Genomic DNA, 27201 nt, shown 5'->3' on the forward strand with positions numbered 1-27201 from the left:
GGGGTCACCCGGTCGCTCGCTGCTATTGGTCTCCTCTTCCCGTCGTCACCTCCTTCCTATCTTTCCATTGGCCGGTTCCCCTAGTCTCTCTTTCTCTTCCTTCTTTAGCTAACTGGCTCTTTCTCTAGTGACGTAGACGGGTGGGCGCTCCCTGACTGGCCCGGCGTTAGACAGAGGCGCTGATTGGTCGTCTCTGCTGCCCTTCTGATGCCCGGCGCTCACTTCCTGAGGCGGCGGCCCTCCCTCGACTTGCCCGTGACGCCTCCCGTGAGCCGCGGTCGCTCCCGGCTTGGTGCCGAGCTCCAGCCAGCGGAGTGAGCGGCGCCTCGAGGCGGAGTCCGGGTCCCGCCTGGTGCCGTGTCAGCGCCGGGCAGCGGGGAGCTCCTGCAGCCGGAGCGGGCCGCAAAGGCGCCGCGCTGAGAGCCGCCCTCCTGCCGCCAGGCAGGCCGCCTGCCCGGGCGCAGGATGACCCCGACGCAGTGGGACTTCCCGGTGGAGCTTTGCTGCCGGCCCATGGCGTTTGTCACCCTCACCGGCTTGGACGTGGTGTACAACGCCGTGCACCGGGCCGTGTGGGACGCCTTCTGTGCCAACCGGAGAGCCGACCGCGTCCCCATCTCCTTCAAAGTACTGCCTGGCGACCACGAGTACCCCAAGTGCAGGACGAAGGTAAGCGAGCGGCGTGTGCCCCGGCTCCTCCCCGTCCTGGCGGGCCCACCCCCGGCCCCTCACGGGGTCCAAGCCTCTGCCCGCGCAGCAAAAGCCAGCGGCAGGCCCAGGGCGGTGTGCGGGAGTCGGTGGCTCCCCGAGGGGAAGGGCCGTAGCAGGGGGCTGAGCTGGGTTTGCAGGCAGCCGGGCACCACTCGCACTGCTTAACGCTCAGCCGGGCTTCTGCTGCCCCTTCCCCTGCTGTTGGAGGGGAGGTGTGGGAGCTTGAGCCTGAGAAGAATTGTCAGGGGTAAGGGGAAGCCAGCGGTGCTGTGATGGAGTTCTACGGATGCATAGGAAACCAGGGTGCCTTAGCTCATAAACCAGAAGCATAGAAAGTCAATATGATTTACTTTTTTAAAGTACTTGCTGCTCGTTTACTCAGCGTTAAGATATGTTTGTAAAATTTGAGCTTTAATGAAAGCCAGAGTTTAACTCTGGAGAAACTAGATATTTGAAATTAGTGTATTCTGGAAAAAACATAAAGCCTTTAACTAAATGAAATGCAGCAGAAAAAGTAGCGCTGCTCTTCTTTCTGCTTTGCAGTGGCAGTTAAGAAGCAATGTCAATAGGTTTAACTCTTGGAAAACTACATGATTCTGTAATGCTGGCAGAGAACAAGAATCCAAACTGGTTTCTCCTGGCTCCGTTTGAGAGCCCCCTTTTAAATTGAGCCTAATATTTCATGAAAGTGTGTGAAACACGCTTCTGAACTTGACCTTTTTCTCCAGTCTACCTGGAATCTGTTGTTGTTTGTTGCTGATATCTGAGACATCAGGCCCTGATGCCAGGTAATGAGGGCTATGTCTTAATAGGAAGGAAAGGCTTGAGGGGAAAAATGTTAAAGGAAAGGTGACAAACATATTCTCAAGTGACAAGAATGGAGAGGCAATTCCCTTTTATCCTGCTGTAAAGGCCCCTAAAATGGATTTGGTAGCTTGCTTTAATAACCTCAATATTTTCAGAGGACTTCCTATGAATGGTATATTCCAAAAGGAATCCTGAAAACTGGTTGGATGAACAAACACCTGAATTTGGTTCCAGCACTTGTGGTGGTGTTCTATGAACTAGACTGGGATGAGCCGCAATGGAAAGAAAAACAGTTGGAATGTGCTACTCGAGTTGAAATTGTCAGGTAGAGCTTTTTTGGTTTTTTTGCTTGGTTCATAATGTACTACAAGCTACTAATAAGTATGAATTGCAGAATTCTTCTTGTATTCTAAAACATAACTTTTTTTTTCTTAAGCACCAATTAAGAGGAACTTGAACTTTTCTTTGCTGTCAGTTGTATGTTAAGAAGCAACTTTTAAAAATTGGTTTATTTGTACAAATTCTTTAAGTAAAAACATCCCTTGAAGTCTTGCTTGCTAAACTCAGCACAATTATTCTGTCCCATCTGAACAAAAAAAGAGAACACGGCATTCCATGGATGATGCGGCATATTGGTGTGGGGGTTTTTTCCCTATATAACATTCTTTCAATGCTTCCATCTAGACTGTAATCTTATTTTGTTCTGATGATTCAGAAATAAGAAGTGAAACCTTGACACTGTGCTGTTTTTATTTTAGGCAAAGTTTGCAGGGAAGAAATACGAAAGTCGCTGTGGTTTTGATTCAGAAAAAAACACCGTTACCTCCAGGTACTAGAAAACTCTGTGCATAGTTGTGATCTAATTTTTCAGAAGGCCTGATGGACTGAGCTGACTTATTTGTCACAGTACCTGCAGTTCTTAGTATAATGTCATCTACATATATTAAATGCACTGTGGCTGCAGGAAGGTGTACAGATGGAAAGAGTTCACCCTAAATATTTGGTACTTAAAAGTGCTTAACTTCTTCCTTTTCAGTCCAAGTCCATCTTTTGATACGCGGTGTCAAAAATGGTTTGCATAATACGTGTGACATGCCTTCTTGTATGCAGGTTGCGTTTTAAACCTTGCTTGAGATCAAGAAAAGCTGTAAAAGCAATGAGAACTTAGAGGAAGGGTATCTTGTACCTACAGAAACCTTTTAGTTTAACGTTGTTGTAATCATTAAAATTTTGGAGTCAAGTGGAGCTGTGAAATGTGCTATGTTTTAACCTTATGTTTCTGCAAAGCTGCTGCTACAAGCTGTAGCTGCATACTTTCTAGTGTCTGGCAAACCTTTTTTGTTTTTTCTCTACCTGCTATATATGTTTGTCTTTTCTGGGTGCTATTATATGTCTCAAGACACAGGATATTTAATTCTATGAGAGCAATGAAAAATTTATGTCATACTTGTAGGTTCTGTGGCTACCTAAGCCACTCTTAGAAAGTTTCTGCAATGTGTTCTGCTGCTTCTAAAAGAAGTAAGAAAAAAAAAAAAATAAGGTCTTCATTTTATCTGTATTGGATTTTTCCATACCTTGTATTGGTCAAGCTTTTAGAGCTAGTTTGACATTGCAGCACTGCATACTGCTTACTTGCACTTTCCTTGACTTCACTAGGGGAAGATGTTATTGCGTCAGAGAGGGCAGCAGCTTTATGTAATGCTTGTGACCTTTCTGGAAAATCCCTCTTTGTACTTCCACACACTGATCATCTGGTTGGTTATATTATAAGGTAAGTGACTGTAAAACACTGTTTTGCTCCAGAGATGTTGAGAGATGTGATAGCAGTCACCTCAACCTATGTGGCACACTTGTAGACCAGCAGTGAATGTTTTATCTGTTTGCTGGAATTCTTCAGGTTGTTCTGCAACCTGATGGATTCCACACACCTCTCCTTTTTCTGTGGGGTTGAGTAATGACTGTCAGAGATGTTTCTGAAGAAACGTTGTTAGATATCTCAAGATGTTCCCTTTCTCAAGTCAGGTGGAGGCAAAGTGGGCTTTTCTACCTCAACAGTGGTTTTGGCCCTGCTGGTTCTAAATAATTTTCCCTACAAATGTTTTGTTAGGTGTAACTCTGTATTAGCAAGTCTTTGCTTTTTTTCCCACCCACACTTCTTGGCTGTATAGGTACCTCTTTTTCTATTTATGCTAAGTGGCATTTATCTGGTTGCAAATATTAGGTCTCTGTCATTTTTTTACATTTCTTGTGCTTTCTGTTTTAATATTTACAGGGAATACAGCTTCAAATAAATTACGAAGGCCTTTCAAAAACAGGACAGGGAAAGGAAGGCGGTCTTGTATAGACTGAAAAAGAAAGGCTCAAACTAAGGCAAATCATGGTTTATTAAAATTAGTTTTAATTTTTCCAGATATGCTCAGGGAGAGGAGGGTTCATGGTCTGAGAGACTGATTCTTCCTTCTCTCACCTTTATATTTATATATAAACAGTACAGTTCTCAACATAAATCAATGCTGTTATCACATCCATGCTGTTCAGACAGCTACTAGAATTGATCAAAATAAAGTAACTATTGCTTCTAGTTTTTCATATTTTGCTTTTGCTCAGTGATAAAGAAGGAATGTTTACTGCACGTTAACTAGTGTAAGCCTTTGCAAACTGCATTTAGCTGCATTTTGATATGAGTTTTGCAACTGTCTCCCAAGCTTGTGAACGTAAGGCTATATCATTAAAGATTAATAGCTCTTCATGCACATTTAAAAAAAATATACGTTTGAGCATATAATCGTGTCAGAATTCCTGGTATTAATCTTTTTGTTTTGACATTTTAAATTGAGATGTCATAGTAGTGAAAGAGAATAATTTTTTTTTTAATGCCTTGGACGGGCTTGTCTTTTCCTATACAGCTGCAATATAACACTAAAATAAGTATGATAGGTAGACTTAATTTATCTTGTCTTCCTTTTGTGGCCAAACTCATAGTTAACCGTTGCTGTCCATGTCTGTCTCATTGTTTTCATCGCCATCCTTTCTGCACGGCAAGCACAATGCAAGTTGTGATCTGCCTTAGTCAAAGTCAGCAGTGGTCCTTTCTTGGCCAAAGCACAGAACTGGTACTTGATCCTTTATTTCCTGTGTACATCAGTACTATTGAATGTATTCCTCTCCTGGTTTCTGGTCTTGTTCTAGTTGATTTTACTCTTTATAATTTGATCATACAGCATATGCTTCTTAGATCCTCCTCAGCCTCATGCTGCATTCAGTGTTTTGGGCCTCCTTGTCTTTCTCTTCTCCCCCCATGATTTGCCATTGGGCTATTTATCTTGCAGACGCAAGTTTGACTGTTACCTCTGCAACCCAGGTAGCTGTTGATGTTTGGACAGAATGGTGAAACCTAGTCTGTGCCCTCATAATTTTAGTTACTGCTATTTTTTTCTTCCCACTCCTACCCCCACAGTCCAGCAAATAAGATCTGGACCTGCTCAGGGTTATCCCAGGAGCCTCAGCAAGGCTTGCTTGCTTTGTCTGGGGCATCTCTCCGTTTTCTATTGCCTTGTAAACTCTGAACAGCTTATCCTCAGACCTTCTTACATTAAATACTAGAGATTGTTGTATGAGAAATCAATATATAAAGCTCTCAAACTTACTTGTTCTACTTCGTGCTACCCTTACGTAAGGTTTTGTGTGAAGTTTTTTTCTGCAGACTTTTAGCCTGTGTGATAACTTTTAGAAGAGTTTAGTCATACCTCAAGCTACTTTGCCAACCCTAAAATAAGCATGATTAAAAGTAACTTATTCTGAGGAACTTAAGAATTTCTTTCTATGTGAGAGAAACTTAGTGAAACTTATGAGGAACTTTGTTGCAGGTTGGAAAATGCTTTCTATGAGCATGCCCAGACTTACTATTATACAGAAATACGAAGAGTTAAATCTCATAAGGAGTTCTTGAACAAAACCACTCATCAGGTATGTTGCCCTATTTTTTTAAATACTGTGCAAGTTATATTGCGTGTTAAAACATGAAAATAAGGCTTGTTTGTTGCTTAAACATTTTTATTTCCCCTCCCATCCAACTTGAGATGCCTTCTTTAAATACAGAAAGTATATCTGGTTTTATTTTCTGCAACTTAAACTCTGATGCTTTTTTTATTGGTTTTGTTCTTATGTTTATTTGTCTTCCTCACATCTTTCTGAGAGGAAGAGCTGCAGCCCAAGAATGAATGGATTGAAAAAAATTTTTTTCATTATCTATGTGGTTTAACCTATTTGAATGTAGTATCTTAACAAGTTGTGGGAGGTGCTTCCCTTAGACATTTTGAACTTCAGGTTGCACTTGACTGGCTTTTTACCTTTTTGCTCTTGAAATTGTTATATATCTGCTCAGACACACAACGTTCTGCTGCAATTGCCAGCCTCCCCCTCTTGGAAGCTGGGGTCAGAGTGGTGAGTTCTGAACCAACAACTGATACTGTTAGTGTAGAGGTTCTGGGGTGTTACAAAGCCTCTCCTCTCTTCCAGGGTAGAAGACTTGGAATAGATAAAATCTGTTGAAAGATCACTGCTGCATCACGGTGGCAGAGCAAACTATTGTGAAACAGTTGCAGTCAGTTTTTCAAGTCAACTGCTATATTATGTAAACCTCTGAAATTATCACCTGTATCTGCATTGTAGGTAACAGATATATTCAGATGTTTGTGACTGATGTACGGTGGTTGTGTTTTGCAGCTTTTATTTGTTAGACACCAGTTCAAAATTGCATTCTTCAGTGAGCTGAAACAGGATACGCAGAATGCTCTCAAGTAAGACTCGAGTAATTTTCCCTCACCCTCTCTACCCCAAATTACTGCTAAGCCACACACTATGATAAATATTTTCCCAAATGCAAAATTATTTAAACATGTATGTAAGGAGTGAGTTCATCACTGGGAAGAACACACTGATTGGAAGGCTGTTTTCTGCTGTTGGCAATCCTGTTCTTAAATTTTATTATCTTGTGTGATTTAACTTTAATATAAGTATTCCTGCTTAGAAATTACAGAACTGCCTATAATCTTGTGCATGAATTGAGGGCTCATGAAACAAACATGCTGGAAATCAAGACCATGGCAGGATTTATAAACTACAAGGTAATAAGTGTACTTCTAAGCTTTGAAAATCTTTACTTAAAAATAAAAAGTTGATGCATCTTTAATGTATAAAGGTTTAAAAATTGCATTTTTATATTGCCCTTAAGGAGATGGATTAGAAACAGCTATCAGTGGAATACCAATTACACTCAGACTTGCAAAGACCTCAATGCCGCATAAAAGAAAGATCCTTAGCTGAAGTTTGGAAGTATCTTGAAGAATTAGAGTTCATTTGAGATGCAGTCGTCTGAAAGACTAGACTGTCTTTAACTCTCACTCTGTGCAGGGGGAATGAAAACAAGGGTTGCTTGTTCCCTGAATATTTTTGTCTTCTTGCAAAGCTTAAGCCAGTACAGTTCAGTTACTCTTTGTTACGAGGAGGAAAGAAACTCTTTAAGAATCAGACCATAGTTTTAGTATTTTAGGGCTTTAAGATAAAACTGTCCCACCATTTACAACAATTCTGCAGTTGGACACTGTCAAATTCCATTTGCAGACTGCAGGCTTCAAAGATGATGATCTTCCTAGTGGCTCTGCAGTTCCATCTTGAATTTGAGTTATATACTCTTCCAGTGATGACCTGGGAGAAGGGGAGGAAAAATAACATTGGATAGTTTAGAGGACCAGATGGTTTCAGGTGTAGTACGTTATGGTTTACATCTGTTTTTCTCCCTCTGTTTTCTATGCTACTTGAGCTCTTCAGAAATATGTAAAATTAGTTAGTTTGGTTTTTTGTGACTGGTGTATTTTTTTTTCTTTTTAAAGCTAATCCTTAGCAGCCTAACACAGTTATTTTTCCTCTTATTTTGATTTCTTGTAGATCTGTCGCCTCTGTTTTCAGCATAATACTCCACTGGATGCAATTGCTCAGTTCAGGAAACATATTGACTTGTGCAAGAAAAAAATAGGAAGTGCAGAACTGGCTTTTGAGCATGCTGCCTGGATGTCTAAACAGTATGATTTTGCTTAGTAATGTTTCTGGTTTAGTTCTGATATAACCTTGTGAAGCTCGCTGTTTTACTTGTCTAGGCAAGATACAAATTCTGACCTCTTTAAGAAAGAGATACACTAGGTAATAAAAAAATGTATGCTGTTATTCTGTTTTGCATTGATTATTGACCACTTTTCTCTGGGAATGAACAGGGTATGACATAAATGCAGCCATAGAACTTAGACACAAAAGTACAGAGAAGCATCATCTGTCATAATACTAACCAGAACTTTTAACTGAAGTGTACCTTTCAGTTCAAACTGTACATAATCTTGGTTATGAATTTTTTTAATAGGTTTCAGGCTTTTGGTGACTTGTTTGATGAAGCCATTAAGCTGGGATTGACAGCAATTCAAACTCAGAATCCAGGTTTCTATTACCAGCAGGCAGCCTACTATGCTCAGGAACGGAAACAACTAGCAAGTATGCTTTGTAACCATGATGTAAGTTGGTAAGGGGAAAAAATGCTTTGCAAGAAACCAGATAGTAAATTAGCTAATGTTTTAGTCTCAAATGGTAGTGGAATAATCTTTAATATGTGTAAACGAAATGCAAGGGAAGGATATGTGTGTTTTTCTGATGCTTACTAACACTACAAGTATTTATTATGTATTGGAAAAGTTACTCTAGAACAAATGTCTTAGTTTATTTTATTACAAATAATTCTGGTGTTAAAATGTTTTTAAAATGCGTATTAAAAAATAGTATACTTTCTACATCTCTGGATACTTGAATACTTACTGTTTAGTTTCTGCAATATATTTCTCTATACATGCACTGTATCTGGTGACTTAGAGGAAGCAAAGAAACGAGCACTAGTATTAGAGAGTGTGTGGGGGGTGGTGTTTGGTGGTTGTGGTTTTTTTTGTTGTTTTGTTTTGAAACTTGCCTGGAAGAAAGGGTTGCATGGAAAATAGATCTCTGCAGTCAGTTTAAACATACCTGCGAATTATATGTAGCTAATTTCCAGCTGACATGTCCCAATTATTTTAAAATGTCTTTGTTCCTATTGGTGCTATTTATTTGTTGTTCTTGGATTATCTTGTTGGGAACTAGTTTTGAAAAGGGTTATCCGGTTATTCTTGAAAAGCATTTCAGCCAAACAAAGGTCAATGAAGTAGGATGTCAGACTGAGAAGTATTTAAATGCGTGGGTTTCCTGACGTGCTATTTTTATACAGGTAGACAGAAAAGTTTTATGTTTTAAAGCAAGTTTCTTTTATATGCATGTGCGTTGGAGCATGAAATCACTTTTAATGCTTTAAAATGAAAGATGAACCCTTTTTTGTGACTCTTTGCTGACTTTACAGTCCTCTGTGATATATCCCAATCCGGACCCCCTGGAAACGCAAACTGGAGTGCTTGACTTCTATGGGCAAAGACCTTGGCGGCAGGGAATATTAAGTACGTTTCTGTGTCATGTATCTGTGGAGTTCAGACAACTTTCTTTAGCTGCTGATCCTGCCAGCTGACTTAGTGGGCATCAGCATGTAATATCCTTCCCACTGAGACAGACACAGGGCTGGGACCTTACTCTGTTGTTAGTTGGTGGTATGACTTGAACAGGTGTCAGCTGGAAGCACAGGAATTGTCTTTGATCTCTATAACAAATAGGAAAAGAAACCTCAGGTTTATGCAGGATTAGCTATTCAGCAAAGTTGCATAGGCCATACTGAAGCTCTGCTGCTGCTTTGTTTCTGTTGCTGCCTAAGCTACTTGTAATCACTGTGCAGGAGTGCTTGGCTGCAGTGACATGCGCTTCTGGGAAGAGAAGTTGGAGAACTGGATACAGCAAAAGTAACGATGTCCCTGAATATGACTGTTCTAAATTCATCCTGTGTCTTCTCAACTGTAAACAGGAACTCATGACTTTTTTTTTCTGAAAAAGCTTTTTGGATTTCATGGATCGAGAGGATGCAATGACTAGATTTGAATCTAAAAAAGGAATTTGTGGGTTTTCTGTTAAGGAGGATGCTTTCTCAGAAATTCAGATTTTGAATGTACAGCTTTGAGCTATGTATGAATACACCTGCAGTTCTGAGATCATTGTTGACTGTGGCTTTACTTCCCTTTCTCCCTCCCCATTTTGTCTCCTATTCTTTATTTTCTGCATGTCCTTTGGGCTTTGTGGCTTTCACTGCCCTCTTTAAAAGACTTTATTTCATCTATTGTAAATACAGTATTGTCTAACTTCTTTTTTCTTCAAGTGTTACTGTTTTAAGATTAGTTAGAATTTACTGCCAAGCTATTTAAGACGAAGAGCAACTTTACCTGTTGAATATATTCAGGTTTTTTGGTTCCAGCAAGTGTTTATAGTCTTTGAAACCCTATACAGTTTTTCATATGTTGGCATTCCCCACTGCTAGGGAAACATAAGCTTGAATCCTTACCTAACATCAGGTAGGAAAAGGGCTACAGATTTGTCTTAAACAGGCTTTAAATGCTAGTAGCATATGCGCTTTAAATGTTAATAGATGCAGTCTAAAGACTAGGTTGTCTTAACTGTAGTTTGCTATTTTTGGTAGCTTCAGCTAACTTTTAAACAAAAAGCAAGATATTTGTTCCAGAATTTGCCTTCTAGAACACAGGATGGATGAGTTCTTAAAGCATGTATCTGTCTCCTAGGCAAAAGAATGTTTAAGAGTTTGAGTGTGCTTGAGTTGGAGCTTGCATTACATGTAGCTCACCACATAAATTCCCTTTGGACAAAATTCTAATTTAATGGCTTTTTCATTGTCTTATGCAGGCTTTGATCTTTCTGATCCTGAAAAGGAGAAGATTGGGATTTTATCCCTACAGTTGAAAGAGAAAAATGTTCTTCACTCGGTAAGACTTATGCTACAAAAAAAAAAGTTTTCTAACATTATGTTAATGTTTGCATATATAATGATATCAGTAATGGTTTTATCTGTTAGGAGCTAATAATCACTTTGTTGAGTAATGCTGTCGCGCAGTTCAAGAAATACAAGTGTCCAAGAATGAAAAGTCATTTGAGTGAGTATAGATAATTGGATGCATTTTTTTTAAATTAACTTTGCAAAGACTTTTGGTATTGATCTGGAACATTTTTAAATTTTTTTATTAGTGGTTCAAATGGGAGAAGAATATTACTACGCTAAAGATTATGCCAAAGCTTTGAAGTGAGTACCATCCATGATTTGCTTCTTTCACATGCTATTTTTCTCACTAAGACCCCATGTCTTATTGCTGTGGAAAAATGTCAGAAGCTCATCTAAGACGCTCCTTGTTACCTGGATTTGACTGAAGCACAAGCTTTGGATTCTATGAACTCCACTTATATTGAAGAAAGCAAAACAGATATGATGAGTCAGTTATTAGAGTATAAAAAATTTGCTGTTGTAAGCTGTTGTGGGGATTTGCCTTAATGGGCAAACATTACTTCTAGCTCACTGATTGAGTGCTGTCTTCCCCTGCCCCTCTCTTACCCTCCCCCCCCCAAGAGATTTTGGAACTTCTCTGCTACTGCAATGAGAATATAGTTACATTGAATTGCAGACTTTGTAGTTATAAAATTTAAAAAATATGGAAATGTAGATGTTGTGGTTTAACCCTGCAGGCAGCTAAATACTACACAGCTATTTGCTCACTGCCCCTTCCCCGGCAGGATTGGGGAGAGAATTGGGGGAAAAAAATGTCAAATTTCTGGGTTGAGATAAAGACAGTTTAATAGGACAGAAAAGGAAGTGAAAATTAATAATAAAAGGATATACAGACCAAGTGGTGCACAGTGCAATTGCTCGCCACCTGCTGACTGATGCCCAGCCAGTTCCCGAGCAGCAGCCTTCCCTGGCCAACTCCCCCAGTTTATATACTGAGCATGACATCTTATGGTATGGAATATTGCCTTGGCCAGCTTGGGTCAGCTGTCCTGGCTGTGCCCCCTCCCAGCTTCCCATGTACCCCCAACCTACTTGCTGGCAGACCAGAGCATCGGAAGCTGGACAGTCCTTGACTGCTTAGCAACAACTAAAAACATCTGTGTGTTTGTCCACATTATTTTCATTGCAAATCCAAAACATAGCACTATACCAGCTACTAGGAAGAAAATAAATGCTATCCCAGCTGAAACCAGGACAGTTGCTGAATTTAGTTTTTGTTTATATACCAGGGAATTGGCAAAAGGAATTATTTTTCTTGGTGTAGTTTTCTGCCATTAATGACTACAGAATGAGTAGTGCTGAGGTACCATCTTTTCTGAAGGATGTGTCCTATGCTTAGTTTCTTAACTTTGTATTTTTAAGGGGAGTTTGCAGAGTGAAGGTCATGTTAGGAGTCTCACAGTGTTTTCATTAATTAGCTTTCAAAGATCACATGTTGTAAAGGGATTATGTTTGAGGTAGGAGAGATGTTTACTGTTACTAGCTGGCTGGAAGCTACATGAAGGAGATGGTGGGCTAGGATAAGCAGATCAATTTGTATCAAGCCTGATTTTATATGAACAAGCATTTCTTATTTATGTTCTGGTAGTTTTTCTGAAGTAGGCAGAAACTCTTGTCTTGAACAGTTGAACAGTTAAAAAAATTCACTTCTCAGCTTTGCTAGTAATAGCAAACATTGCTCGGTATTAAAACCACATTAAGGTGTGCAGTTTTGCCTGATAAAGACTGATGCATGTGTGTTCTTGTAGATCTTTGAAACCCTTGAAGGGAGCAGGGGATAGGAGATGGGAGGGGAAAAGAAACATCTCGGCTTAAGGAACGCTAAAATTCTTCAGTTTGGAAGGGGACTTTATTGCAGGGTTTTGGTTTGTTTTTCTTAAAGCTTACCACATACTCAATAGTAAAATTTATTTTTAATGCAATGCTGGACTAAGATTCTTCTGTCCAGTTGCTGTTTTGCCAGTTCTTTCTGTGAAGACAGCGAGTTTTCCTGTTGTTCTCTTGTGAAAATTATTCTAGCCTGAAATAGAAAATTAATGGAATAAATGTGTTTCTTCACAAAAATTTCATGCTGCTTTCAATAAATCATTGCCATGTGTAAACAGTAGACTTGACTTTAATCTAGCATTTGTATTAGTGAAGATGAATTCTATATTAATGATACCAAATAAATGCGAGCTCCTAAAATATTGGTGTGTATAATTTGTCTCCATTTTGTTGTGTTGCAGGCTCTTGGATTATGTTATGTGTGAATATCGCAGTGAAGGGTGGTGGACTCTTCTCACTTCCATATTGACAACAGCTCTCAAATGTTCATATCTGATGGCCCAGCTAAAAGATTATATAACATACTCTTTAGAGCTACTGGGTAGAGGTATTCTTTTAAGAAATATACTCAGCCTATGCAGAAAAATTAAAGTACATATATTTGGAAGTCTGACAAGTCAATGTCAGACACAGTGCTTGCATTACTTCAAATGATTTGACTACAAAATAACTGTATACCTGTGCTGAATTTTTACTCCCTTTTCTCATATGCTGGAAGTTGAATTTTCTTGCTCTTTTATTATAAAATTCGTTGCATTCAGATAGACTGTCAGGGTATCTGAGGTACAGAGCTTTGTTTGAAACTGTTCAAATAATGTAACAGAAAATTCCTGAGCTTTGGACTGGGGGAAGAACTGTAATACAGCTAAAGGGGAAAAACATTTTTCCTAGTAAGTAACAAAGCTAGCACCATTTTTCTGGACTTTTAAAATCCCAAATGTGCTTCTCTCAGACTTTTTACTAGAACTCTGCTGATGAAATATGCATGTGGTATGTTTTAGGGGAAAAATGTGACATAGGGTGGCCGCACAGTAATAATGCAAGCACCCTGCTTTGTATAAAGTCTGTTATTTGACATTGCAGAAATAATCCTTTTATGCCCTAAATTGCTAATATCACTGTTAGGTAAAAATGGGTTTGCATCTTCTGTTAGCAAGCCAGGCTGCTCTGCTTTGTATTAAATAAGAACCAACAAGACAAACCCACCTTTCTTCATCTTCAAGAGAAGAGTGCTTATTTTAATTAGTCCTTTTTCTTCCCATCACCTTCTGTAGTTGTTGTTTCTGATATCATCTGAGCTTGCCTTAAATATAAATAACAAGAAGGTATAGGCATTATTCTCTTGGGGGTTTCCTCCAATAAATTATTAAACGCTTGTCTAACCAAAAAATATTTTACTTCCAGTAAAATAAGAGGAAATAAAAAATAAGAGGTTCCAGTGTAAATAAGAGGAAACACTTAAAATAGGGAAAGTTCTGAAAACTGAATGAATCCTTCATTACTGGTAGATGGATGCCAGATTTTTCTTTTCCCCACAGAATATGTTTTTTGAAAGATACAATCTAAAGGAAAGACATACTTTTAAACTTAAAAATAAGAGGACTTCTGTCTTGTAATCTTTGGTTTTGTACTGTTTTCTAGCATCTACTCTTAAAGAAGATCAGAAATCTCGAATAGAAAAAAATCTGATAAAAGTTATAATGGTAAGTGGCAAAACTCCTACTACACTTTTAAATAACCTTAAGAGTGGTGAGTGTTTGGTAACCTTCTTTTATTGTTATTTATAATCTTCTATCTGGATACAGAATGAAAGCCCTGATCCTGAACCTGATTGCGATGCTGCTGCTGTGAAAGCATCACAAAAATTGTGGGCTGACCGTGTTTCCTTGGCAGGCAGTAATGTTTTCACAATAGAAGTCCAAGATTTTATACCATTTGGTAAGTAAGCAAGCAAATTTACACCAGATTATAAATTTCAGTGTAACTATATCTTGAACATAACTAACGAAGAAAAAGTATGAAGTGTGTGTTAAACCCAGCCACACTGAAACTCTTGTTTCGGCACTGCTTTGTTCTTCTAAACCAGTAAGATAAGAAATCATGAGAGAAGCCAGTGATCTCATATCCCTGATATGATTACTAGAGAAGAATCCCTTGCTTTTTGAAAGACTTCAGCCACTCTGGTATGCTTGGAAGTAGGATTCTGAGGAAAGAGGGCAGAATGTGTGCATGATAATACCCCCATAGAAAGGGGGTGTGAGTGGGTGTTACTTATAAAAGAAGTGTACCTAAGTGTACAGGATTATTTTTTTTTTCTGCTAGACATCTGTCTCTTCTCTTGTGTGATGGTTTCAGCCAAGTGCTGAAAAGTGGCTTTCTGTGACAGTGTTAATAGCCAAATTTGTCCTACTTGCATACAAACCAAAGTTTTAAAAGTATAAACAGAACAATGCTTACCACAATTATTTCAAGAGTGTGCTTCTTGAATTTAATGTTGTAGTTTGTGTTTAACACCTACTTCTTTTTTATTTTTTAATTCCAGTGCAGTGCAAAGGAAAATTTCTTGCCCCTAGTTTTCATGTTGATGTTCCTGTGCAGTTTGATGTATACTTGAAAGCTGATTGTCCTCATCCTATCAGGTTTTCTAAGCTCTGCATCAGTTTCAATAATCAGGTAACTGTGTTCTTTCTAGTGATAGAAGCTCGTAATAAAAGTTGAATAATATCTATTAGTGTTTTTAAACACAAAAAATCAAAAGTTCTTTTCCAAAAATTACATTACTACTTAAGTTGGAAAGGTGTTTTCTTTTTGCATTATCTATCACTTTTGACAAATATGTTGATACTGTGATAGAAGTCCCAAATGCAGTTTGAGTAATTCATCTATCATGTCTTTGTTTTTCTATGAAGCTCTCTGAAGTTTCAGAAGAACCATTTTTAATGTCTTGTTTTTCTTCATGTTCTTGCATGAAGTTCCATTAATATGATGGATATCTTGTGTCAAAGAATTGCATTGTAATTACTTGCTAAGTCTAACTTGAGTAGTGTGTGAAGTTGTGAGAACCCATATGGTTTGATCTAGTAACACAGAGCCTTAATATTTGCTATGCTACCATTACTCTCTAAAGGTGTCCTAAGTCTGGATTTATCAACTTTTTTCCCTCCAATCCTTCATTGTAGGATTACAACCAATACTGTGTGGTAGAAGAAGCCTATCAAAAAAGTGATATTCTAGAACAGTCATCACAAGGAACAATGTGCTTAGTGCCTGGCAAAACAAGAAAGTTCACTTTCAAATTTGTTGCAAAAACTGAAGATGTAGGAAAGAAGATCGAGGTTTGTCAATTTGTTTTACACCTTTCTTACTGATATTTACAAAGAACTCGAAGCTAGGATGCTGCCTCTAATCTGGCACCAGTTACTAATGTCACTGCAGTTCCAAATGTTTGAACTCTTGAAACTAAGTACTAAAAATTAGAGTAAAATTTTATTGATAATACAAACCAAAAAGTTATCACAAAAACATAAGTTTTGCTTCAAGTTTGGTTTTGTTTCTTTCTTTAATTTGTGCAATATCTTTAAAAAAAAAAGGGGGGGAGGGGTGGTATAGCACTATGGGAGTGTAGGAAACTGCAAAATGCTACACTGCACACACATGAGCATGGATACTTTTCCCAGTACTGTTTCATCAAGTGAAATTCTGGAGTAGTAAGGTGTCTTCAGCCTGCAAAACTGCCAGAAGCTTTTTGGTGATACACATCTTTATTGTGCCTGTTTGTCTGAAAACTATATTCTTACAGTTGGTGATCTGAAGACAAAGTTACCAGTATGTGTTTGAATTTGTGTGTCTCAGATCACCTCTGTGGATTTGATCCTGGGAAGTGAATCTGGCCGATGTGTGATCCTGAACTGGCGTGGAGGAGGTGGAGATGCTGCTTCATCTCAAGAAGCATTGCAGGCAGCACGTTCCTTCAGGCGAAGACCTAAGCTTCCAGATAATGAGGTGCACTGGGACAGTTTGACTATTCAGGCAAGCACTATGTAAGTAAAAGCTTGAAAATATATATAATGTACCATTATGAATCTCCTGCAAAGTCCTGATTACTCTGCCTAAAAGAAGGAAGACTTGTTGGGACTTCTTTAATAGGGGCTTTTAATATGTCTTTGCTTAAAATGGGCATAAGATAGGTACTATCTTAATTCTTTTGGACTTTAGAGGCTCCAGATAGCTAGATGTACAGAAGAAGCTTGCATTGATCTCTGAGTATACCAAGTATGCTGTAGTTCTTCCTTTCACCTAACTTTAAGCAGATTTTTCCCAGATTTTTGTGGAAACTAGGAGGTGTTATTGTTCCCTTACAAAATCCAGCACACAGAGTCCCTAAAACTGTATTGGAAAATAATATTAATAAATAGGTTAATACCAATTTCGATGTATTCAAAAGAATTAAATCCAACTGCTGCTGGTGGGGCTGCTTTTTTTCTTTCCTGGCAGAATATCTGAACTATTAATGCTTGTTACTGGGGTTCCAAACTGTTTTTATAGAGTTGTTCCCATTGTTTTGCTTTCCAGGAACCTTACATCTCTTAGTTGAATAGGACACCAGTTGTCAGAACTCTCTTAAACAATAGGCTGTTTTAATCTCTTTTAAACTAGGCTTGCTTAAAAACTTGTTATTTAAGAAACATAAAATAACTGAGTCTTTTCTCTTGAAGGATTATTTCTAGAGTGCCAAACATTTCTGTTCAGCTCCGTCATGAACCTCCTGCCCTGACTAATGAAATGTATTGTTTGATTGTGGCAGTCCAGTCACATGAGGAGACAGTGGCCAAAGATGTTAAGCTTACAGCAGGTTTAAAGCCAGGTATCTGGGGTTATTTTCTTTTAATCCAGCAGTCTCCTAATTGACTCCTTGTTCTTGATGCCATGCAGAGAAATAAAGTAAATTGGCTCTCCTGCAGTAATTAAGAGCCAAACCAAAGTGAAGGTTGGGAATGATGAGATACTAGTGGTAAGAAAAAAAGCTAACACTCATTCAGTTATTATCTTAACCACTGGTTGTCAGCAGTGTTTATGTGGGTATTTTCAAAAGGTAAGTTTTTATCAGTTTGGAAGAAAACATGGAAGCTTTTGTATGTCTTCCTAACCTTTCATTTAATTTGCTTGTAACTAGATTTTTCTTTTCCTAAGAGAGTTTTTTCTTGCTGAGATGAAAACATTAGACAGTGTTAGATAAATGTCTTCTAAGTATAGTCTTTGAGTTTTCTCCCACACCCACCCCTGCTTTTTTCCCCACCCTGGGCAATGTGGTTCACTTTTTTTAAACTTCTTGAAATTTGGGGAGCAATGGATAACTGAGACAGTATTCCTTTCAATGAAAAGGAAAAAATGCAAGTATCGTATGTCTAAGTCCCAGTTAGCTGTATGTAGTTATTGCTGAGAGTTTTCAATATGTGAATTCCAAATGTTATACTCTGTATGCCTATTTGTAGCAATTATCCTAAAAGGCAAAAATATTTTTAAGCCACTAGTGTATAGGATGCAATATGTACTGTGTAGTCTGAAATAGAACCACATTCCCTATACAGTTGTACAGTTCATTAAAGTCAGTGGAGCGTTCTTTAAACTTATTTAATTGGATGTTTGGCCTTGGCTCCTAAAGTAGTATTTAATAGTTGGTCTTGATTTTCCCCACCATCTCCCTGCTTGATCTTGACTCTTAACATGTGATATGTGAGGTCAGTGTGGACTTGCTGATTATATTGAAAGAACAATTGAAATTTGACATTTCATTTATAGGGAAGTTGATATATTTTTCCACAGTTGTAACTCTTTGGCAAGATGTAGTTTGTCTTGCTTTGAAAATTATCCCATGTGATTGCAGTAATCCCATTATTCTATTCAACCTCTGACTGAAGAATGGTGCCATTTAACATCTATATGTTTGTTTTTACATATTTTCAACACAGATTTGGCAGAACAATTTTAAAAAGATGTAAAATCAGTAAGCCATGCTCTTGAAAACAGAAGAATCACAGAACAGTGAAACTTCCTTTTTACCTCAGAGTACCAAGAAAACCTTGGATCACATAATCATGTTGTGTTTTCTATATGGTAGGGAACATCTAGATGAAATTTCTGATTTTTGCCTTTGCTTGGTTTTTTTTTTTCCTGGCCTAAACAGATGAAAGAAAAACCTTGCAGGATGTGAACCCTCCAACTTGGAAAACTTAAGGTGTTGTCAAATTTACCCTCTGCTGGTACTTCTTGAAAGATTTCCTCACCCAAATGAACAATGTTAATTCCTCATGCATTGCTTTTTGAGATTAATATCTTATTTTTAGTTATTGCTTTCATGCTTCAGTGATGTAAGCCTGTGTGGTTATGAAGACTGCTTTTAATCCTAGGGCAAGATGCCAACCTGACTCAGAAAACTCAGGTGACTCTTCATGGAACAGATGCGTGTGATGACTCTTTTCCTGCACTGCTTCCTGATATCCCTGTAGGAGACTTGCAACCAGGGGAAAAGGTGAAGGCGTAAAACCTTCTTTCTATATCACACTTAAGAAAATGGGGATCAACTAATAAAAGACTCTCATAGAAGGACCTATGTTTAATTTCAGATATCTGAACCAATAAATAGTTACGGTGTATTTTACCTATTGTATACTTGTAGCTTATTTCTTTAGCTAGATCCCCTTTTGGACTAAATTTGTGAATAAGGTATATTTTGGGATTGATGATACAGCTGGGACATAAGAAATAAAATAAGGAGGCTAATCTCAAGTGTTAATTAAATGCACTGCCTACTGGACAGTAGATAATAGTCAGCAAGTGTAATTCAACATGGCAGAAGGTCAAATATGCAGATGTTGCACCAAACTGAAATTGTGACTGTAAATTAGAAGTTGGGTATATCATATACTACACGGTAATGGTTCTTTTCTTGTACTGTTAAGTAACAGGCATGTATTTGTAGTGAAGCAACTGGAGCGGTAAAATAATTAATTGTGTGATTAAGATCCTGCATTGTAGGAGATCCCTTATGGTCAAAGTAATATCCATTCTACTGTTGTGCTCTTGGACCAAGTAAGATGATTAACAAGTTTTGGACAGCTCTAGGCCTAATTAATGTAATTTAGGTATAGCTTGGCTCATACTGTCTCCTTCATTTTTGCAGCTGGAGAAACCAATATACATCCGTTGTGGAACAGTCGGTGCAAGAATGTTTCTGGTTTATGTTTCTTACTTAATCAACACTATCGTTGAGGGGAAAGAAATCCTCTGCAAGTGTCACCGGGTATGATGTAAAGATGCATCAATTGCTGGAGATACATTCATGAAATGCAAGAAATATTCTCAATCTAAAGGCTGCAATTCAAAGTCTCTTAGAAGCCTTTCTAGTAGATAGAAAAAATGCCGAATCAGCAGCATGGTAGCCCAATTTAGAGTGAGCAGTTTCATAAGTATAAGAAGAAAAGTTTTCTATATTTATTCTTAAATATCTTAAAGATACAGTCTGCCCTGGGGAGGACTTGGTTAAAATGATGATTAAAAGTAACTTTACATTAGTAACCCTTGACATCAATAGCCAGGTCTGAAAACGAATATAATGTTTTTCCCCTCTTCTTCCCACCCCTTTCATTACCTCTACAGGATGAAACTGTAACCATAGAAACAGTATTTCCTTTTGATGTTGCTTCCAAATTTGTCTCCACAAAGGTATGTGTTTGAAAAGTTGTTGATATTTTGGAATCGCACCCCTTTCAATAGTCGCACCTTGTTTAGTTAGAAATAGCCAGAGCTTGTGTCTGTCTTGACAGTTGGAGCACTTGGACAGAGTATTTGCAGATATACCATTTTTACTGATGACAGACATCCTGAGTGCCTCTCCTTGGCCTCTCACTATTGTAACCAGCCAGCTACAGCTGTCAGCTTCCATGACCCCAGTAGATCAACTGGAATCTTACGTGGAGAATGGTAAGTTTTCTTAGATCATGCTCTCAGCAGGAGGATACTTTTTGTGTAAGTTGGGAGTAAGAAAGGGGGAAATTTTAAACAACATTTGCTTATCAAACTCTAAATAGAAGAAAGCTGCTTACTACTATAGGTGCTTGCCAGAGCACAACTTAGACAGCAGTACGCTGCCAAATGTAGTTCTACTTCACTAGATCAAGTAAATAGACTTGAATGATAGATGGTAACTGAAATTCTAAATATAACAGACATAAGAGAAAGCACCTGAAAGTACTTCTGATGTGCAACTTCTTAAATATCCACATAAAAAGATACTCAGTGTTTATGGGGTATGTATACTTTCTGGAATGCAAACACTTTACCACATGATAGAGGCAGCATCCAGAGGCTAAAGTGATCCATGTCTATGATTGCAGTCATGAAACTGAAAAATGTGAAGCTAGACAGCGTAGGCTATAAAGAACAGTTAAAAGTAAGCATCTTTTTTTTTATACTATCACAGTTTAACTTATTACTTAAATGTAAAAAAAATTACAGATCTCAACCTTTAAGAGTGCAGTATGTTAGCTACCACATAAAATGGCATACTTAGCAGTAGAGCTGATCCACAATCTTCCAACAAAACATTGTTGTTGCATTTTAGGAGTCAGAGATGTGAAAACATGTCTTCTGTCAAAACTTGGAATAAAATGAGCAGTCTGGATGGCTGCCTAATTGTGGGGCAGCTGTCCACCTCTCTAATCAAGGACTTGCAAGACTGTAGTTCCCCTATAGATTTAAGGGTTACCTGGCAAACAGTTCACAAGTCCTTTAGTCTTCAAACGGTGAGATTTCATCTTCAGTTCTGCCACCTTGTGCTTCATGGCTTCTGGTTGATCCTCCTAAAGAGCTAACTGTCAGGAGGTTATGAACCCCCTCAGATACTAGCTATTCAGCTGTCCATCTTTTGGTTGTGGTTTTTTTCCTTGTAATACTTAGTCATTCAAAATTAATTATAAATCTTTATTAAAACATCTATTTTCTTACTACTCTTTAGTACCTTTCACCTACAGAGTGATTATTTTTTTTTTTAGTTAATTCAAATGGAAGAGGAAAAAGAAAAGAAAAGAAAGAGTGAAAACTCAAAGCCAGTAGATTTTTCTTGTGTTCCATATCTTCCCCACCTCTCAGCCATTTGGGTGGGAAAGGAGAAATGTCCATGTTCATTTTTCCTTTAAAACGTGAGGCACATCTTATGCTCGTATCTTGGAATTTGCTGTGGGAGATGTATAGAACTTAAATAGGTGTTATTCTGCTTTTTTTGTGTATGAACTCTAAATTTGCAATGACTTTTTATGTGTGTACATGAAAGACCTCATAATGCTGTTCAGAAAGTAAACTGTCATACATTTGTATATGTCACTCTTTCACGTGTTGGGATACTTCGCAATCTTTATTGAATTTGTGTGTTACCTAGATATACTTTGCAAAGCACTTGAAAGGCCTTTTTGGCTGAACACTTGTGTTTGTGTCATATTAGATTTTTAGATTTGGTGGCTTCTGCAGCAATGATTACACTTTGATTTTAAAAAAAGTCTTGCTGATAGTTGTTTTACAGACAGGAGAGAGTGCCAGTGAGTGCTTTTGCCTTCGATGTCCTCCAGTTACTAATGCTAGTGGAGTGGCAACTGGATCTTATATCATTTCCTGGAAGAGGTAAGTATCTCTTGGCCTGGATGGGCAGAGGAAATAAGTTGGTTTGTTTTTAGGGGGATGGTGAGTTGGTTTTTTGGCTGATTTAAGGGTTTTTTGTCTCTTGGTTTTAGATCATGGGGTAGTAAGCACTGCCTAGAGTTTGGACCTTACTAATTACTGCTTAACTTGTTAGACTTGTGATTAAATACATACTTCACTTAAGAGAAATATTATGTGGTTATGATTTTAACATTTCATGAAGCTTTCTTCTTTGTAAGATCTTAGGTCAATTACAAAGCTACTTTGTCACCTTCTGCTCCCTATGTTCTCCAGTCATGAAATATCTCCCTTGAGAAGCCAGGTCAAAGGAATAGTTTTGCAATAATAGAAACAAACACACTTTTTAAATGGGAAAACTGTTTCCCACTGTAGATTGTGAGTTTGTATCCACTCAGTTTTCAAAGACAAATGTTGAAGTATATCTTTCTCCTAGTTTGCTTTTATTTAGTTTCAGAGCTGTTTAGTTTTCTTACTTGCCTTTTGCTATTTTATCTCCCTTTTTGCTCACTTCAAACAATTCAATATAAGGATTTGGGTTTTTTCTTTCCACCACTGAAATTACTATAATTTTAGTTCAGTCACATACGAGTGATGTTCTTTCGGTGTACTCACTTGATACTTTGTTGTATAACTTTCAACATGGTCTGCGTTTGACTTTTTCCTGCAGAAGTTCACCTGTGGAAAGTGTACCTGTTGTTAGTACAGTCATCACTCTACCACATGTGATTGTAGAGAGCATTCCCCTCCATGTTAATGCAGGTAATATTGATTTGGCAACACATATGTCCCAATGAGAATTTTTAGGACTGCCTAAGTTTTACACCATCCAGAACTTACATTTACTGTAGCAAAAGACAGAGCCTTGCCCCTCTTTTCCTCCCCTTCAATTCAAGGGAAGAGTTAGAAGGTAGTTACATGACAGCATTCTCTTAAAAGCTGTCAGTGGATCGACTTGTGTCATATGGCAGCACAGAGGCCAAAGTTACCTCTGCTGATGCTGCCTTCCCAGTGGGTTTCTCTAGATGCTTATGGCAAGGATTGTTCCATCTACCCACACCCTGGCTGCATCCCAGGAAAGAAACAGCCTGGAGAACTGGAGCCACTTGCAGGCAGGTGAACTGTTTCTCTTCTAGCACTTCACCTGCACAAGAGCAGAGGGGGAGTGGAATGCTCACTGAACACACAGAATTCCTGTGCTGTCCTTAATTTGGTTTCATTTGTACTGAGATTCTTCCGCCATCCTTTCCTGTTACATTTTGAAGGAGCTTCCTGACAGTATCTGATAAGATTTTGTTAAGCTGAAAATACCCAGCAGCAACTGAAGTGATTTCCTAGTTAGTATTCCTGGACAGTGTTAGCAGTTGGGGGTTTTGTAACTAGATATTGAAGAAGTGTTATCGAGAAGTTGTAATGAAGTTTTGTTCTGTTCTTCAATCTTTTTCTGAAAAATCTTGTCAGAAATGCTTTAGATGCCAAGGTCTTGTATCTCTTTTTTCAAGCTTTTTGCTGCTCTTTGTGATAGACTTGTTTTATTTATTGTGGAATTATTTTAAAAGTATTTTGTAGTTGAGATTACTTTACTTTCTTTCCAAAGATCTGCCATCGTTTGGCCGAGTCAGAGAATCCCTACCTGTCAGATACCACCTGCAAAATAAGACCAACTTAGTCCAGGATGTGGAGGTGTCAGTGGAACCCAGTGATGCCTTCATGTTCTCTGGCCTTAAACAGGTACAAAATTGTCACATCTACTGATCCTGCTGGCTTCTTGGGTAGTGAAGAATGCATTGATTAGACTTACACTGATGTGCAGAGAGGACAAACTCATTGTTTTTCCAGTGTTGGAAAATTGTATGGTAAAAATGGTAAAAGTATGGTAAATTCTGTCTGGAAGAATGCATGGATGCAGACTCTGTTTAAAGAAGGGCTAAATGGAAGCCTGAGCAGGAGCCAATTGTCATGTTGTTTATGGGTAACATAGTGTTTCAGTCTAGAAGCAATAGCTTAACTAGAATAGGGAAGTAGTTGCATTCTTTCCAACTTCAGAAAGTAAACAGTGAATAAATAGAAAGTAAATAGAGGACTGCTTTTTGTCACAGAATTTATCTGTTTATGGCTTTTTTCTTTTTTAAGATCCGATTAAGAATCCTTCCTGGCACACAGCAGGAAATGTTATATAACTTCTATCCTCTGATGGCTGGATATCAGCAGTTACCATCTCTTCATGTTAATTTGCTGCGATTCCCAAACTTCACTAACCAGTTGCTCAGACGATTCATACCAACACACATTTTTGTAAAGGTAAGACTGTGAAAAGTCCCTTGTGTTTAAAGGCTTCCTGTGTGGCTGCTCGGTTTGTGGGGACTACCACCCCAGCTCTGTTCAAAGCTGAGTGTTTCTAAGCAGACTGAAATGGCCGGCTTGTAACAGACTGACTTGCTTTGAAAAATCTTGGGTTGCGCATTGGTGTTCTCAACCAAAATCCTTAAGGAAACTGTTTAAGTGCAACAGGTATTTGGTTACAATTAGATGAACTAGCTGAATGTGCTTAGCATGTCCCTGTTCCATGTTGTACTCTGTAAAATGAGTTTTAAAGTCGCCTGTATTTAGGGCACAATGGAGTGAGCTAAAAGTAATGAAATATTTTAGTACCATAATTCGTAGCACTTCTGGAAAAAGTGTTTGAGCAACTCATACAGCTAGGTTCAGAAACACTAGCATCCCCCACCTCCTTAAATAACTTCTAAAAACACATCCTCTCAGTGAATCACTCAGTCTAGATTATTTTCTTAAGTGGTACAACTCTGAAGACAATTCAATGATGTCATGAAAAATAGATCACAGGCAGCTTCTGACTTTAAGAATCATTAAAATCCAGTTGCCCAAAACGATGCTTTCTCATTCCACTGCTGCTGTCTCCAGAATATTGTATTCACTTTTTAGTCAGACTCTTAACAACAAGGAGCTTGAAGAGTTTGTTTGTATGACTTGAGATGGACTTGTTGAGACATCTGTAATCCTGTTTCCAGGAAACAGGCCTGGCGTTCTTTCAATTTTGTTTTAGCCAGAAGAATTAGGCAGAATTTACTTTTTGCATATGCTGTCAATCAGTGGTTCTTCTAGATTGGTTGTCAAGATGTCCTCCTAAGTCAATACAAAAGGCTTTTTTTCCTCAAAAGCATGGTGTTCTCAATGCTCCCCTCAAATCTCTCAGGCTTCGGAATTCCTTGCTTTTGCTTTGGAGTTGTTGGGACCTCAAAAAAACTTGCTGTAAGGATGCCTTTTCTTCTTTAAAACTTCCTCCTTGCTCTCTCCCATCTCTAGTGATTCTGCTTAAAATTCCTCTGAGAAGCTGTCAGTCTCATTCCTGTTTTATGCATTGATGATTACCAACCTTTTATACTGCTGTAATACTTGGAACTCTGATCAGCCAGGCCTTGTGCTAAGCTGCCCAAATGTGTACAGAGATGCTCTTGGCATTTAACAGGGTTGTTAAGGAGCCGGGGCCCCTACCAAGTACTCCCTGGGCCAAACAGGAATTTCAGCTGGATGTCCTCTGTGTTTGTGCTACTGTTGGAAGCCGTTAGAAGTAAGGATAGGCTTAATGCTATGCTTGTGTACTGGAAGTAAGGATAGGCTTGATGCTGTGCTTGTGTACTGGAGCTACATTGATCAACACAATGTGTTGCAAAGAGTTTTGTGACAGCCTTAATTTTTTGCTTTTTTAATTCTCTCTATTTTCCTAAAGCCTCAGGGTCGTCAAGCAGATGATAACTCGATTGCAGCTGCATAGCTTTGAGACCTGTACCTCTGCACTTAAAGAAAATGGGATGTTGCACAGAATATGTAAAGCTCACTTTGGAAACATGGCTTTGATCAAACCATAAGAATTAAATGTTATTTTTAAATTGCAACTCTTAGCAGAACTAATGTTTTAAAAAAACCCTAGTCTTTCATAGACTTTCTTTAAGGAATAAACATATGGGGAAAACCTGGTGCTTTATTTAACAAGAGCATTCTTTTGAAGTTAACTTTGAATGTCAAACTCTTAAAAGTATTATTAAGGCATATTAAATGTCTCGAGTATTTAAGTGAAGAAGTGCTAATTCAGTTGACCAAAACCGAGAGATGTTTTCATAATTGACGTAAGTTGAAGTGCAAAGTTTGTACTTACTATTAGAGATTTACAACATTGAAAATGATCATCCTTTACAGAAGTTTGTTCTGTGCCACTTGTGTTGAGGGCAGAACAGTGTGTGCAGTAGCACAGTATACTACAAATGGCTACATTCTTTAAAACCATAAATCTAAAAGGCACTGTTTCTCCTGGGTAAGCCATACATCCGCATCTGAATTCAGCAGCTAATCTAATGAACAGAGATTAATTCATAACAGTTGGACTACCCAACCTGAAGCTGATATGGTTTGGGATTATTTTTACACGCAGCTTCCAGATTAAAGATATGTCTTGCTAGTCTCCTGCTGTGTGAATTTAAAAAATGGACATCCTACTGTTGTACAGCTCTGGATGAACTGGTGTTTAAAATACAGTAAACCATGTATATAAAAAATGCATTGTGAAAACTTCAGTTGTTTAACCTTCTAAATAATTATGTTCTGATTGCTTGGGAAATACCTTATTTATTGTCAAAGTGAAGTTCTAATAAACAGTTTATAACAGTACTTCTGAAACTGTGTCCTTAATAGCACTGTTTTCACAGCTGTTTCATAACTCTGGTCTGTCTTATGGGCTGATACATTCTTTTATGGCACTGAAGTCCAAAATAACAGCTGTAATATTTGGAGAAAAGCATTAGACAAGCATGTAAACATTCCTTACCAGTGAAAGGACTGTAGGCTAATTGGCAGTTCTGAAAAAATATGCATGAGCACATGCAGCTTTTCCATGGCGTGCGGAGGTAGTTATAAGGTTTATTCCATGTATATTATGAGGGTTTTTTTTTCCAGTGTATAGAGGAGGAAAAGATGATGACTGACAAACCATGCTGGGAAGAACAAATGAAACCTTCCTTATTCTTTGCTTAAATATCATGAGCTAAGTGGCAGTCATGGAATAGGTATCTTATCTCTTTTAAGAGTGGAAAATGTATTTCATTTCCAGGTTTTTGTTT

General features: G+C 38.2%; 1 protein-coding gene across 1 annotated transcript; it reads left to right on the top strand.

Annotated features, from left to right (window-relative positions):
- Positions 1–465: 465 nt before the first annotated feature.
- TRAPPC11 (trafficking protein particle complex subunit 11) lies at positions 466–25862 on the top strand (the record flags this gene model as incomplete). Its single annotated transcript, XM_081998847.1, has 29 exons — positions 466–669; positions 1674–1843; positions 2277–2347; positions 3175–3289; positions 5385–5484; positions 6244–6317; positions 6548–6644; positions 7465–7598; positions 7931–8078; positions 8945–9038; positions 10381–10460; positions 10550–10628; positions 10720–10774; positions 12763–12908; positions 14003–14064; positions 14167–14299; positions 14904–15034; positions 15541–15696; positions 16214–16401; positions 17077–17225; positions 18769–18890; positions 19542–19661; positions 20018–20083; positions 20185–20341; positions 21925–22033; positions 22740–22831; positions 23667–23800; positions 24203–24370; positions 25818–25862. The coding sequence occupies 29 exons, from the start codon at positions 466–468 to the stop codon at positions 25860–25862; spliced, it is 3399 nt and encodes a 1132-aa protein (XP_081854973.1).
- Positions 25863–27201: the final 1339 nt, after the last annotated feature.

This window comes from Phaethon aethereus (assembly GCF_964289735.1).
Source record: "Phaethon aethereus genome assembly, chromosome: 4".
NCBI lineage: Eukaryota > Metazoa > Chordata > Aves > Phaethontiformes > Phaethontidae > Phaethon > Phaethon aethereus.